The 18306-nt window shown below is 45.1% G+C and overlaps 1 protein-coding gene across 1 annotated transcript in view; it reads right to left on the bottom strand.

The window, feature by feature from the left end:
• Position 1: 1 nt before the first annotated feature.
• Positions 2-18306, bottom strand: part of LOC123749522 (loricrin-like) — a 32088-nt gene continuing 13783 nt past the window's right edge. Inside the window, exon 2 of the mRNA XM_045731617.2 lies at positions 2-425. Coding sequence (XP_045587573.2) covers positions 2-425 — 424 coding nt within the window. The remainder of the gene's footprint in view (positions 426-18306) is intronic.

Here is an 18306-nt window from a genome sequence, read left to right as displayed (position 1 = left end):
ATTACGATCCGGTGGAGCCGCCATCACTGGTGGAGCCGCCGCCATCACTGGTGGAGCCGCCGCCATCACTGGTGGAGCCGCCGCCATCACAGGTGGAGCCGCCGCCATCATTGGTGGAGCCGCCGCCATCACTGGTGGAGCCGCCCCCATCACTGGTGGAGCCGCCCCCATCACTGGTGGAGCCGCCGCCATCACTGGTGGAGCCGCCGCCATCACTGGTGGAGCCGCCGCCATCACTGGCGGAGCCGCCGCCATCACTGGTGGAGCCGCCGCCATCACTGGTGGAGCCGCCGCCATCACTGGTGGAGCCGCCGCCATCACTGGTGGAGCCGCCGCCATCACTGGTGGAGCCGCCATCATTATCAGTGATGGAGGAGCCATGATGAGGTTCATCCACACTGGCGGTAAAGCAGAGATGACCATCACTGGCGGTCAAAGAGTTGGGCAGTCGGGTTCTTTTTGCGAGTTCGGGGTTGGGCTGGACAACGATGGTTGTATCAGTGGGGTTGCCCTAGTCCACTACGGTTGTATCAGTGGGGTTGTCCTCGACAGCTACAGAGGTTACAGAGGAGTCTGGACATTGAAGATAGATGAATATCATCATACCAACAGTAAGAACTAGTAAGAGCGCCAGAGGCCACCAGCCTGTCATGGGAGCGCTGACAGGAATTTCTCCCACGAGTTCCAGGAAGGTCTTCAAGCCCTCCACCTTCGGGGACATCTGGTGTTATCTCATGACGGGGCCTACGAGAGGCGACCAGTTTAGCAATGGGCTCAGTTCTTCATTAGAAAATAAATTTAAGTCGCAGACTGGTTCAGGTGTGATCAAATGAACTCCTGCTACCAACCTCCTTACGATTGCAGACACTCTAGACTTTTCACTGCGCCAGGCCAGAGTCTACTCGCGCAGTAGACGGAGGTGGGTGGCCGTTTAGCCTTCCCAGCCTTACAGCCACAGGTGTAATCCCACAAAAATTACCACCAACACAACACAGATAAATGACCTTGCAGTAGAATTCATTTTGAATGAGGTATTTATCTTTCGAAATCCGACTGTAATTCTCAGCAGCAGTTATGTGATTATGTTAATATTGGGAGTGGAACTAATGTAGGAAACTTGGTATTTTGTTGTAATTAGGCTTATTTGTCTGTGTATTAGGGGTTACTTGGTACAGAATAGTTAGGTTCGCACCCCTAACTGTTGGGACTGTGTAATGTTCTCCGGCGGGTTATGGAACCTTCACTCTCAGTTACTCATGCGTCGAGAATTAGCAAGTGGTGAGCTCAAGAGGAGTTCTTTCCTCCTTGGAATGTTAGCAGAGAAATGCCTGCATAGTAGCAGCTGTTGAAGGTGGATTTCCAGTGAAGAAAATCCACAGGAAATCCACCTTGTGATACAATGTGATACAATGTGATACATCGCAGGAGTGGACGAGTGAATGAGGCAGCGAGAGATGTGTTACCGATCTGAAGAGTATCGTGATCGTCAGGGTATCGTGAATAGGCTCAGCCAGACTCATCAACAAGGCTCCATTGTTTTGTTGTGATCTTCGAGGAGCTTGTTTTAGTGACCACTGAGTGGAGGTTGTTTTAGTGACCACTGAGTGGAGGTTGTTTTAGTGACCATTGAGTGGAGGTTGTTTTAGTGACCACTGAGTGGAGGTTGTTTTAGTGACCACTGAGTGGAGGTTGTTTTAGTGACCATTGAGTGGAGGTTGTTTTAGTGACCACTGAGTGGAGGTTGTTTTAGTGACCACTGAGTGGAGGTTGTTTTAGTGACCACTGAGTGGAGGTTGTTTTAGTGACCATTGAGTGGAGGTTGTTTTAGTGACCACTGAGTGGAGGTTGTTTTAGTGACCATTGAGTGGAGGTTGTTTTAGTGACCACTGAGTGGAGGTTGTTTTAGTGACCATTGAGTGGAGGTTGTTTTAGTGACCACTGAGTGGAGGTTGTTTTAGTGACCATTGAGTGGAGGTTGTTTTAGTGACCACTGAGTGGAGGTTGTTTTAGTGACCACTGAGTGGAGGTTGTTTTAGTGACCGTTGAGTGGAGGTTGTTTTAGTGACCATTGAGTGGAGGTTGTTTTAGTGACCACTGAGTGGAGGTTGTTTTAGTGACCACTGAGTGGAGGTTGTTTTAGTGACCATTGAGTGGAGGTTGTTTTAGTGACCACTGAGTGGAGGTTGTTTTAGTGACCACTGAGTGGAGGTTGTTTTAGTGACCACTGAGTGGAGCTTGTTTTAGTGACCACTGAGTGGAGGTTGTTTTTAGTTAAGATCGTGTGCAGTGAACATTGTACTCACCTAGTTGTGTTTTCGGGGGTTGAGCTCTGGCTCTTTGGTCCCGCCTCTCAACCGTCAATCAACTGGTGTACAGGTTCCTGAGCCTGTTGGGCTCTATCATATCTACACTTGAAACTGTGTATGGAGTCAGCCTTCACCACATCACTTCCTAATGCATTCCACCTGTTAACTACTCTGACACTGAAAAAGTTTTTTCTAACGTCTCTGTGGCTCATGTGGGTTCTCAGCGTCCACCTGTGTCCCCTTGTTCGTGTCCCACCCGTGCTAAAGAGTTTGTCTTTGACCACCCTGTCAATTCCCCTAAGAATTTTGTAGGTGGTTATCATGTCTCCCCTTACTCCTCTGTTTACCAGAGATGTGATGTTTAGCTCCTTTAGCCTTTCCTCGTAGCTCATACCTCTCAGTTCCGGGACGAGTCTGATGGTATACCTCTGAATTTTCTGTGTGTGTGTGTGTGTGTGTGTGTGTGTGTGTGTGTGTGTGTGTGTGTGTGTGTGTGTGTGTGTGTGTAGTGATGATTGTATTTTTTTTAGCAAAGATCGTGTGAGGTGAAGATTGTTTTTAGTAAAGATTGTTTTTTATTGAAGATTGTGTAGTGAAGATTGTTTTTAAGGAAGATTATGTGTAGTGAAGATCGTGTGTAGTGAAAATTGTTTTTTTTAGTAAAGATTGTTTTCTAGTAAAGATTGTTTTAGTAAAGATTGTTTTTAGTGACCATAGTGTGTAGTGAAGATTGATTTTAGTGAAGATCATGTGTAGTGTAGATTGTTTTTAGTAAAGATTGTTTCATAGTAAATATCGTTTTAGTAAAGATTGTTTTTTAGTGACAGTAGTGTGTAGTGAAGATTGTTTTTTAGTATAGACAGTTTATCGTAAAGATTGTTTTTAGTAATGATCTTGTGAGGTAAGATTGTTTTATAGTGAAGATTGATTTTTTTTGGTAAAGATTGTTTTTAGTAAAGATTGTTTTTAGTAAAGATTGTTTTTTAGTAAAGATTGTTTTAAGTAAAGATTGTTTTTAGTAAAGATTGTTTTTTAGTAAAGATTGTTTTTTAGTAAAGATTGTTTTTAGTAAAGATTGTTTTTAGTAAAGATTGTTTTTAGTAAAGATTGTTTTTTAGTAAAGATTGTTTTTAGTAAAGATTGTTTTTAGTAAAGATTGTTTTAAGTAAAGATTGTTTTCAGTAAAGATTATTTTTAGTAAAGATTGTTTTTTAGTAAAGATTGTTTTTTAGTAAAGATTGTTTTTAGTAAAGATTGTTTTTAGTAAAGATTGTTTTTAGTAAAGATTGTTTTTTAGTAAAGATTGTTTTTAGTAAAGATTGTTTTTAGTAAAGATTGTTTTTAGTAAAGATTGTTTTTTAGTAAAGATTGTTTTTAGTAAAGATTGTTTTTAGTAAAGATTGTTTTTAGTAAAGATTGTTTTTAGTAAAGATTGTTTTTTAGTAAAGATTGTTTTTAGTAAAGATTGTTTTTTAGTAAAGATTGTTTTTAGTAAAGATTGTTTTTAGTAAAGATTGTTTTTAGTAAAGATTGTTTTTAGTAATGAACGTGTGAGGTGAAGATTGTTTTATAGTGAAGATTGATTTTTTTTGGTAAAGATTGTTTTAGTAAATATTATTTTTTAGTAAAAATTGTTTTTTTGGAATGATTTTTTTTTTTTTAGTGATGATAATGCGTACTGAAGATAGTGTGTAGTGAAGATTGTTTTTAGTAAACATATTCTCATTCTCTTTCTCTCTCTCTCTCTCTCTCTCTCTCTCTCTCTCTCTCTCTCTCTCTCTCTCTCTCTCTCTCTCTCTCTCTCTCTCTCTCTCTCTCTCTGTCTCTCTCTCTGTCTCTCTCTCTCTCTCTCTCTCTCTCTCTCTCTCTCTCTCTCTCTCTCTCTCTCTCTCTCTCTCTCTCTCTCTCTCTCTCTCTCTCTCTCTCTCACTCTCTCTCTCTCTCTCTCTCTCTCTCTCTCTCTCTCTCTCTCTCTCTCTCTCTCTCTCTCTCTCTCTCTCTCTCTCTCTCTCTCACATTTGTAAATCCAGGCCGATTTGTAAGCCTCATTCTGGATACATTCATGTATCAACACGTCAAGCAGGCCACAAGAATGAGGGATGTTCCAGTAGTGTAAAGTACGCCTACGACCGTCCGCAGCACCTGAGCATGTGAGCTCATTAGGCTCCCCTGCTCAGGTGGGGCACAGGTACATAGACGCATGATGTTTTGGGGGGTTCCCCGGGCGTTTGGCGGCGCATGGCATCAGGGTGCGCGGGGCCTTTGACCGAAGGTTGTGTTGGAGTGGGGGGCGGGAGGCTATGTGGTTGTATGTGGTCATGTAGGGAGAGTAAAGGAAGAGGAGAAGAGGAATAGTAGTAGTACTAGATGAATATGTATGAGTATGTGCCGTAGAGTTAATCCTGTGTGTAGATAGAAAAAATAGATAGATGGGAGTATGTAGGTTATGTAGAGGAGGGAGGGAGGACTCCCCTACATGGCAAGGATATGTTGAGGAGGGAGGGGGGGGGGGCCCCTACCCTGAGAGGGTAGGAGATCAGAGCTAAAGGAACAGGTGTATAACCAGCACTGGGAACAGTTTCTGCAAGGCATCAATCATGCAACATCCTCATCCCAAATGTGGAATAAAATTAAAAGATTTCTCGACCTAGCAGTCGTCAACTTGATCACCATTCACCTGTAGACTATGCCGACATGCTGCTTCAGCAATATGCAAGCACTGCTAGTATAAGCAGCCTGCCCCTAGATGTGCAAAACTATCTGGCTAGTACCAAAATGAATCGTAACTTCAATATTGAAATTGCCTGTAGTGAAATAGGGCCTGATGATAACTATGGCATAACCCCCTTTGAAATTTAAAATGCACTCAAGAAAGGTAAGGCTACCTCTCCTGGAGAGGATGGCATCACATACAACACCTTGAGAGTACTTGCTGAGCTGCCAAATAGCCCTTTGCTAGAATTGTTTAATCAAAGTCTAAGGCAGGGTGTTTTACCTGACCGCTGGACACGGACTCATAATACCCATACCCAAGCCTAATTCACAAAAATTTAGACCCATTTCTCTGACGTCGTGCATGTGTAAAGTTCTTGAGAGAATTATTCTCGACAGACTAATGTTTCAAATCAAGCCCCACCTTGCCCCTAACCTGTATGGTTTCCTTCCTGGAAGAAGCACACAAACTTGCTTTGCTGAGTATTTTATCAGAGAGGGACCAAACTCTCAGGCGGCATTTATTGATCTCCAAACTGCTTTTGATACAGTAAACAGAGAAATAATCCTAGAACAGCTAGCCTCTTTTGGAGTTAAGGGAAGACTGTTGACATGGCTCAGGGGTTATCTGAGTAACAGAACCGCCTCAGTCCTTTTCAAGGGGGTCAAAAGTAAACTCTGTGCACCTTTGAGTTGGGTACACCCCAGGGTGGAGTGCTAAGTCCCACACTGTTCAATGTTCTGATGCATAAATTAACAATTGATATTCCTACACTACCTGACGAAGCCGTCATTTGTTATGCCGATGATATATGCATTGTTGCAAATTCCCAAACTAGACTGCAAGCTCTACTTGATTCATTCGCTGCTAAAAGCATTGAATGTGGTCTTGTTATCTCTATAACTAAATCCAGAGTTCTCCATCCCCAAGAGAATACTCATGTCCCAATAACTTTCAAGGTCAACAACCAGAACATTGAAACGTGTGGGCAGCACAAATACCTTGGAGTTGGTATTAACAGTGACATTGTAAATGATCTACACCGTAGGTTAAAAGAAAGACTAAAACCATTGAGAACACTTACTGGTAAGAATATTGGTATCAATATTAAATATGCTAGACTATTCTATATGATGTTCCTTAGATCTCTCGTTGATTATAATGCTCTGCACTTAATTAATTTCCCCTCTTCTGTGTTGGAGAAACTTGAAGTAGTACAGAATGAAGCCATGAGGATAATTCTTGGTGCCCCAAGATGCACAAGAATCATCAACATGAGGGAAGAACTGAAACTTCCAACCATACTAGAGAGAATAATGCAAGTTAACACTACCTTTTGTCTTAAAGTTATGAGCGATCCTACATCTCCTGCATTGCTCAGAGACAAATTATTTAGTGCTGTTAACACCCTTTTGACTGGTGCCGACATACCAACTCACTCCTTTTATGATAATTGGCTGAGCAACAATACTTACAATCTCATTAAACTTAACATTCCTTTGAAATGCAATCTACCTGTCTCTGATATTCCTCTTTATCTGTACCCCACCATTCAAGTATCATACACACCTGTCACCAAGAAAGATAATGAGAATCTTGCACTTCCCCAAGCTGTCACTCTTGAAACAATTACCTCCTCCATCGAGAGTTTAAGATCTCACGAGCACTGTGTCTACACCGACGGCCCAGTCCAATCCTCTATTGGACGGACTGCAGCGGCATGTAGGTTTTATAGAAATAATATTTGCACAAAGACTGTCAGTGTCAGGTTAAACAACTGGCTGACCTCCACACAAGCAGAACTAGCACCATTACACCTAGCTACCAGTACATTAAAAAACATTGGAGGAGGAATAATATTCTGTGATTCAAAGTCTGCTCTTCAAGCAATCGAAAACTTCTCTTGGAAGATCAACAGCAAGAACCTCATACTCCCAATTATAAATGATCTAATTGATGCACAGAGTAAAGGGTCTCAAATCTGCTTTGTATGGATACCTTCACACATAAATATAATCCATCATAATGAGACAGACATTGCAGCCAAATTAGTGTGTAACAAGTTTGAAGATGAATTAGATCTAGGTATCCCCATCTCTGCTGTCAAAACTGTATTGGTCCAAACATTCAGATTTGAAAGGAAGAACTTAATGACTCCTAACGACCTGAAAGTACTAGTATAAAAAGCTATGATTTGTTCAGATCTGAAACCTACATCTATGGACAGCACAAAACGTCCACTAGACTGTGCGACACAGTGGTTGCAAGGATCAGGTTGGGTTACCGTTACCTGTGGCAGGTGGCTGCAGGTTACGGATCTCCCAATCCTGAGCACTTCAGTTGCAAACTCTGTGAGCAGGAACTACGGCACGATCTCCCGCACTACATCACTGAATGCCCAGTTATTAGACCTTTCAGACCAGTTGGCATGAGGTACCTGGAACTTTGCAATTACTTTATTCACTCTCGTACTCCTGAAGATATCCTCACAGTATACCCAAAATTTGCCAGTGCAGGCTATTAAACACATGGCTCTGTATGACTAACCATCCTGCGAGATGGGGACTTGTATTACCACTGCTACCTTATTCAATCTTGTGTTGTTATCCTCAAAATGCATCCGGAGTCTGCCAGTGCAGACTGCTTATCACATGCCTCTGTATGACTAACCATCCTATGTGATGGGGATTTTTTAGCATCACCTAGTTAGCTTTTTTTTTTTTGACACATTGTACTCCACTTCATATAGTCAAGGGTAGCTGCACTAATACAGATGTACCTCATTTCTTAATAAAAAAAAAAATAAGACACCTGGTGTGGTTCTTCAGCTATATCTTGCTCTGGTTAGGCCCCATTTAGATTATGCAGTTCAGTTTTGGTCGCCGTACTATGGAATGGATATAAATTCACTTGAACGTGTCCAGCGTAGGATGACTAAGTTAATTCCCCAAATTAGAAATTTTTCATATGAAGAAAGATTAACAAAGCTTAAATTGCATTCACTGGAAAGGTGAAGAGTTAAGGGTGATATGATAGAGGTTTACAAGTGGATGAATGGACACAACACAGGGGATATTAATAGGGTATTAAAAGTATCAACACAAGACAGAACACGAAACAAAGGGTATAAATTGGATAAGTTTAGATTTAGGAAAGACTTGGGTAAATACTGGTTCGGTAACAGGGTTGTTGATTTGTGGAACCAATTACTACGTAACGTGGTGGAGATGGTGTCCCTCGATTGTTTCAAGCGTGGGTTGGACATGTTTATGAGTGGGATTAGGTGGTTATAGATAGGAGCTGCCTCGTATGGGCCAATAGGCCTTCTGCAGTTACCTTTGTTCTTATGTTCTTCTTATGTTCTTAAGACACCACAAGACAAGACACCCACAAGACAAGACACCACAAGACAAGACACTCACAAGACAAGACACCACAAGACAAGACACCCACAAGACAAGACACTCACAAGACAAGACACTCACAAGACACCACAAGACACCACAAGACAAGACACCACAAGACAAGACACCACAAGACAAGACACCACAAGACAAGACACTCACAAGACAAGACACCACAAGACAAGACACCACAAGACAAGACACCACAAGACAAGACACTCACAAGACAAGACACCACAAGACAAGACACCCACAAGACAAGACACCACAAGACACCCACAAGACACCACAAGACACCCACAAGACAAGACACCACAAGACAAGACACCACAAGACAAGACACCACAAGACACCACAAGACAAGACACTCACAAGACAAGACACCCACAAGACAAGACACCCACAAGACAAGACACCACAAGACACCCACAAGACACCACAAGACACCCACAAGACAAGACACCACAAGACAAGACACCACAAGACAAGACACCACAAGACACCACAAGACAAGACACTCACAAGACACGACACCACAAGACAAGACACCACAAGACACCACAAGACACCCACAAGACAAGACACCACAAGACAAGACACCACAAGACAAGACACCACAAGACAAGACACCACAAGACAAGACACCACAAGACACCCACAAGACAAGACACTCACAAGACAAGACACCACAAGACAAGACACCACAAGACACCACAAGACAAGACACTCACAAGACACGACACCACAAGACAAGACACCCCAAGACACCACAAGACACCACAAGACACCCACAAGACAAGAAACCCTCAAGACAAGACACCCACAAGACAAGACACTCACACGACAAGACACCACAAGACACCCCAAGACACCACAAGACACCACAAGACACCCACAAGACAAGACACTCACAAGACAAGACACCACAAGACAAGACACCACAAGACACCACAAGACAAGACACTCACAAGACACGACACCACAAGACAAGACACCACAAGACACCCACAAGACACCACAAGACACCCACAAGACACCACAAGACACCCACAAGACACCACAAGACAAGACACCACAAGACAAGACACCCACAGGACAAGACACCCACAGGACAAGACACCCACAAGACAAGACACCCACAAGACAAGACACTCACAAGACAAGACACCACAAGACAAGACACTCACAAGACAAGACACCCACAAGACAAGACACCCACAAGACAAGACACCCACAAGACAAGACACCCACAAGACACCACAAGACAAGACACCCACAGGACAAGACACCCACAAGACAAGACACTCACAAGACAAGACACCACAAGACAAGACACCCACAAGACAAGACACCCACAAGACACCACGAGACACCACAAGACAAGACACCCACAAGACAAGACACTCACAAGACAAGACACCCACAAGACAAGACACCACAAGACAAAACACTCACAAGACAAGACACCCACAAGACAAGACACCACAAGACAAGACACCCACAAGACAAGACACCACAAGACAAGACACCCACAAGACAAGACACTCACAAGACACCCACAAGACACCACAAGACACCACAAGACAAGACACCCACAAGACAAGACACTCAAAGAAAGACACCCACAAGACAAGACACCACAAGACACCCACAAGACAAGACACCACAAGACAAGACACCACAAGACAAGACACCCACAAGACAAGACACCACAAGACAAGACACTCACAAGACAAGACACCACAAGACAAGACACCCACAAGACAAGACACCCACAAGACAAGACACCACAAGACAAGACACCACAAGACAAGACACCCACAAGACAAGACACCACAAGACAAGACGCTCACAAGACAAGACACCACAAGACAAGACACCACAAGACACCACAAGACAAGACACCACAAGACAAGACACCACAAGACAAGACACCACAAGACAAGACACCACAAGACACGACAAGACAAGACACCACAAGACAAGACACCCACAAGACAAGACACTCAAAGAAAGACACCCACAAGACAAGACACCACAAGACACCACAAGACAAGACACCACAAGACAAGACACTCAAAGAAAGACACCCACAAGACAAGACACCACAAGACACCACAAGACAAGACACCCACAAGACAAGACACCCACAAGACAAGACACTCACAAGACAAGACACCACAAGACAAGACACTCACAAGACAAGACACCCACAAGACAAGACACTCACAAGACAAGACACCACAAGACAAGACACCCACAAGACAAGACACCCACAAGACACCACAAGACAAGACACCCACAGGACAAGACACCCACAAGACAAGACACCCACAAGACAAGACACCACAAGACAAGACACTCACAAGACACCACAAGATAAGACACCACAAGACACCACAAGACAAGACACCCACAAGACAAGACACCACAAGACACCCACAAGACAAGACACCACAAGACAAGACACCACAAGACAAGACACCCACAAGACAAGACACCACAAGACAAGACACTCACAAGACAAGACACCACAAGACAAGACACCAGCAAGACAAGACACCCACAAGACAAGACACCACAAGACAAGACACCACAAGACAAGACACCCACAAGACAAGACACCACAAGACAAGACGCTCACAAGACAAGACACCACAAGACAAGACACCACAAGACACCACAAGACAAGACACCACAAGACAAGACACCACAAGACAAGACACCACAAGACAAGACACCACAAGACAAGACACCACAAGACACGACAAGACAAGACACCACAAGACAAGACACCCACAAGACAAGACACTCAAAGAAAGACACCCACAAGACAAGACACCACAAGACACCACAAGACAAGACACCACAAGACAAGACACCACAAGACACCCACAAGACAAGACACTCACAAGACAAGACACCACAAGACAAGACACCACAAGACACCCACAAGACAAGACACTCACAAGACAAGACACCACAAGACACCCACAAGACAAGACACTCACAAGACAAGACACCCACAAGACAAGACACCCACAAAACAAGACACCACAAGACAAGACAGCACATGACAAGACACCCACAGGACAAGACACCCACAAAACAAGACACCACAAGACAAGACACCACGAGACAAGACACTCACGAGACAAGACACCACAAGACACCCACAAGACAAGACACCCACAAGACAAGACACCCTCAAGACAAGACACCCAAAAGACAAGACACCACAAGACACCACAAGACAAGACACCCACAAGACAAGACACCCACAAGACAAGACACTCACAAGACAAGACACTCACAAGACAAGACACCCACAAGACAAGACACTCACAAGACAAGACACTCACAAGACAAAACACCACAAGACAAGACACTCACAAGACAAGACACCCACAAGACAAGACACTCACAAGACAAGACACTCACAAGACAAGACACCCACAAGACAAGACACCCACAAGACAAGACACCCACAAGACAAGACACTCACAAGACAAGACACTCACAAGACAAGACACCCACAAGACAAGACACCACAAGACAAGACACCCACAAGACAAGACACCACAAGACACCCACAAGACAAGACACTCACAAGACAAGACACCACAAGACAAGACACCACAAGACACCCACAAGACAAGACACCCACAAAACAAGACACCACAAGACACCACAAGACAAGACACCACAAGACAAGACACCCACAAAACACCACAAGACAAGACACCACAAGACACCCACAAGACAAGACACCACAAGACAAGACACCCACAAAACACCACAAGACAAGACACCACAAGACAAGACACAACAAGACAAGACACTCACAAGACAAGACACCACAAGACACCACAAGACACCACAAGACAAGACACCACAAGACAAGACACCACAAGACAAGACACCACAAGACAAGACACCCACAAGACAAGACACCACAAGACAAGACACCCACAAGACAAGACACCCACAAGACAAGACACCCACAAGACAAGACACCACAAGACACCACAAGACACCACAAGACAAGACACCACAAGACAAGACACCCACAAGACAAGACACCACAAGACAAGACACCACAAGACAAGACACCCACAAGACAAGACACCCACAAGACAAGACACCCACAAGACACCACAAGACAAGACACCACAAGACAAGACACCCACAAGACAAGACACCACAAGACACCACAAGACAAGACACCACAATACAAGACACTCACAAGACAAGACACCACAAGACAAGACACCACAAGACAAGACACCACAAGACAAGACACCACAAGACACCACAAGACAAGACACCACAAGACACCACAAGACACCACAAGACAAGACACTCACAAGACAAGAGACTCACAAGACACCACAAGACAAGACACCACAAGACACCACAAGACACCACAAGACACCACAAGACAAGACACTCACAAGACAAGACACCCACAAGACACCACAAGACAAGACACCACAAGACACCACAAGACACCACAAGACAAGACACCACAAGACAAGACACCACAAGACACCCACAAGACAAGACACCACAAGACACCACAAGACAAGACACCACAAGACACCACAAGACACCACAAGACACCACAAGACACCACAAGACAAGACACTTACAAGACAAGACACCACAAGACAAGACACCACAAGACACCCACAAGACAAGACACCACAAGACAAGACACCACAAAACACCACAAGACAAGACACCACAAGACACCACAAGACACCACAAGACACCACAAGACACCACAAGACACCACAAGACACCACAAGACACCCACAAGACACCACAAGACACCACAAGACACCCACAAGACAAGACACCACAAGACACCACAAGACACCACAAGACACCACAAGACACCACAAGACACCACAAGACACTCACAAGACACCACAAGACAAGACACTCACAAGACACCCACAAGACAAGACACCACAAGACACCACAAGACACCACAAGACACCACAAGACACCACAAGACACCACAAGACACCACAAGACACCACAAGACACTCACAAGACACCACAAGACAAGACACCACAAGACACCCACAAGACAAGACACCACAAGACACCACAAGACACCACAAGACAAGACACCACAAGACACCACAAGACAAGACACCACAAGACACCACAAGACACCCACAAGACAAGACACCACAAGACAAGACACTCACAAGACACCACAAGACACCACAAGACAAGACACCCACAAGACACCACAAGACACCCACAAGACAAGACACCACAAGACAAGACACTCACAAGACACCACATGACACCACAAGACAAGACACCACAAGACACCACAAGACACCCACAAGACAAGACACCACAAGACAAGACACTCACAAGACACCACAAGACACCACAAGACAAGACACCACAAGACACCACAAGACAAGACACCACAAGACACCACAAGACACCCACAAGACAAGACACCACAAGACAAGACACCACAAGACACCACAAGACACCACAAGACAAGACACCCACAAGACACCACAAGACACCCACAAGACAAGACACCACAAGACACCACAAGACAAGACACCACAAAACACAACAAGACAAGACACCACAAGACACCACAAGACACCACAAGACACCACAAGACACCACAAGACACTCACAAGACAAGACACCACAAGACACCACAAGACACCACAAGACACCACAAGACACCCACAAGACAAGACACCACAAGACAAGACACTCACAAGACACCCACACGACAAGACACCACAAGACAAGACACCACAAGACAAGACACTCACAAGACAAGACACCCACACGACAAGACACCACAAGACACCACAAGACAAGACACCACAAGACACCACAAGACAAGACACCACAAGACACCACAAGACAAGACACCACAAGACACTCACAAGACAAGACACCCACAAGACAAGACACCACAAGACAAGACACCACAAGACAAGACACTCACAAGACAAGACACCACAAGACAAGACACCCACAAGACAAGACACTCACAAGACAAGACACCACAAGACAAGACACCCACAAGACACCACAAGACAAGACACCACAAGACAAGACACCACAAGACACCACAAGACAAGACACCACAAGACACCACAAGACACCACAAGACACCACAAGACACCACAAGACAAGACACCCACAAGACAAGACACTCACAAGACAAGACACTACAAGACAAGACACCCACAAGACACTCACAAGACAAGACACCACAAGACAAGACACCACAAGACAAGACACCACAAGACAAGACACTCACAAGACAAGACACCCACAAGACACCACAAGACAAGACACCACAAGACACCACAAGACACCACAAGACACCACAAGACAAGACACCACAAGACACAACAAGACAAGACACCACAAGACACTCACAAGACAAGACACCACAAGACAAGACACCACAAGACAAGACACCCACAAGACACCACAAGACAAGACACCACAAGACATGACACCCACAAGACAAGACACCTACAAGACATGACACCCACAAGACACCCACAAGACACCCACAAGACATGACACCCACAAGACACCCACAAGACACCCACAAGACATGACACCCACAAGACACCACAAGACAAGACACCCACAAGACAAGACACCCACAAGACAAGACACCACAAGACAAGACACCACAAGACAAGACACCCACAAGACACCATAAGACAAGACACCACAAGACAAGACACCCACAAGACACCACAAGACAAGACACCACAAGACACCACAAGACAAGACACCACAAGACAAGACACCCACAAGACACCACAAGACACCACAAGACAAGACACCACAAGACAAGACACCCACAAGACACCACAAGACAAGACACCACAAGACAAGACACCAACACGACAAGACACCACAAGACAAGACACCACAAGACAAGACACCCACAAGACAAGACACCACAAGACACCACAAGACAAGACACCCACAAGACACCACAAGACAAGACACCCACAAGACTAGACACCACAAGACAAGACACCCACAAGATAAGACACCACAAGACAAGACACCAACAAGACACCACAAGACAAGACACCACAAGACAAGACACCCACAAGACAAGACACCACAAGACAAGACACCAACAAGACACCACAAGACAAGACACCACAAGACAAGGCACCCACAAGACAAGACACCCACAAGACAAAACACCACAAGACAAGACACCCACAAGACAAGACACCCACAAGACAAGACACCACAAGACAAGACACCCACAAGACAAGACACCACAAGACATGACACCCACAAGACACCACAAGACAAGACACTCACAAGACACCACAAGACACCACAAGACACCCACAAGACACCACAAGACAAGACACCACAAGACACCCACAAGACAAGACACCACAAGACACCCACAAGATACCACAAGACAAGACACCACAAGACACCCACAAGACACCACAAGACAAGACACCACAAGACAAGACACCACAAGACACCACAAGACACCCACAAGACACCCACAAGACACCCACAAGACACCCACAAGACACCCACAAGACACCCACAAGACAAGACACCCACAAGACATGACACTCACAAGACAAGACACCACAAGACACCACAAGACACCACAAGACACCACAAGACACCCACAAGACACCCACAAGACACCCACAAGAAATGACACCCACAAGACAAGACACCACAAGACACCCACAAGACACTCACATGACACCACAAGACACCCACAAGACACCCACAAGACAAGACACCCACAAGACAAGACACCACAAGACACCCACAAGACAAGACACCACAAGACAAGACACCACAAGACACCCACAAGACAAGACACCACAAGACACCCACAAGACAAGAGAACCACAAGACAAGACACCTCAAGACAAGACACCCACAAGACAAGACACCGCAAGACACCCACAAGACAAGACACCACAAGACAAGACACCCACAAGACAAGACACCCACAAGACAAGACACCACAAGACAAGACACCACAAGACAAGACACCCACAAGACAAGAGAACCACAAGACAAGACACCACAAGACAAGACACCCACAGGACAAGACACCACAATACAAGACACCCACAAGACAAGACACCACAAGACAAGACACCACAAGACAAGACACCACAAGACAAGACACCACAAGACAAGACACCACAAGACAAGACACCACAAGACAAGACACCACAAGACAAGACACCCACAAGACAAGACACCACAAGACAAGACACTCACAAGACAAGACACCACAAGACAAGACACCACAAGACACCACAAGACAAGACACCACAAGACAAGACACCCACAAGACAAGACACCACAAGACAAGACACTCACAAGACAAGACACCACAAGACAAGACACCCACAAGACAAGACACCCACAAGACAAGACACCAAAAGACAAGACACCCACAAGACAAGACACCCACAAGACAAGACACCCACAAGACAAGACACCCACAAGACAAGACACCCACAAGACAAGACACCACAAGACAAGACACCACAAGACAAGACACCCACAAGACAAGACACCCACAAGACAAGACACCCACAAGACAAGACACCACAAGACACCACAAGACAAGACACCCACAAGACACCACAAGACAAGACACCCACAAGACAAGACACCACAAGACAAGACACCCACAAGACAAGACACCACAAGACAAGACACCAACAAGACACCACAAGACAAGACACTACATGACAAGACACCCACAAGACAAGACACCACAAGACAAGACACCAACAAGACACCACAAGACAAGACACCACAAGACAAGACACCCACAAGACAAGACACCCACAAGACAAAACACCACAAGACAAGACACCCACAAGACAAGACACCCACAAGACAAGACACCACAAGACAAGACACCCACAAGACAAGACACCACAAGACATGACACCCACAAGACACCACAAGACAAGACACTCACAAGACACCACAAGACACCTCAAGACACCACAAGACACCCACAAGACACCACAAGACAAGACACCACAAGACCCCCACAAGACAAGACACCACAAGACAAGACACTCACAAGACACCACAAGACACCACAAGACACCACAAGACACCACAAGACACCACAAGACACCCACAAGACAAGATGTAACCGGGGGGGGGGGGGGGAAGGGGATGATTTGTATGGTAGTAGTGAATGTCAAGTAAAGCGAAGTAAAGGTAGAAGGAGGAAAGAGGAGGAGGGATGGGTGGATAGAACATGGGGGAGGCTGAGGCAGGAACTGAAGTGGAGAAGAAGGCGAGCGGGCATAGAAAACGGGAAGCGAACGGGAAGAGGGGAGGCAGGAGGGAGAGAATGAAGGAGGAGGAGTAGCGTGATGTAGGAGGAATAAAAAGAAAGGGGAGAATAGCCTGATTTGTTTCTATCTATGATGTTATACTAAGATGTTCTGATGTTTGCTGCCACCACCTGTCATTGAATCTAACTTCACTTCCACTTAAACAATGCGACAGGAACACTGCTTAATTTAGTTATCTCTCACGTGTTCATCAAGATATCTCTCTAGCCTTAACTCTCACTTGTGGGGACATTGATTCAAAAAGAGGACTGAACAAAAGTCAAGTTTGTTATTCTACACATAGATGTTTATTACCAAATTATTTCATTATTCCAAATTTTAGCAATTGATATTTAACACTGACATTCTATTATTTAACACCATATTGACCAAATTAAAGGGGGGGGGGGAACACCCACACCATACACGCCCACACCATACATGCCCACACCATACACGCCCACATCATACACGCCCACACCATACAC

This window comes from Procambarus clarkii, chromosome 13 (assembly GCF_040958095.1).
Source record: "Procambarus clarkii isolate CNS0578487 chromosome 13, FALCON_Pclarkii_2.0, whole genome shotgun sequence".
Lineage (NCBI taxonomy): Eukaryota > Metazoa > Arthropoda > Malacostraca > Decapoda > Cambaridae > Procambarus > Procambarus clarkii.
Note: the sequence above shows the minus strand (reverse complement) of the source record. Positions and strands in the feature narration are given on the sequence as shown.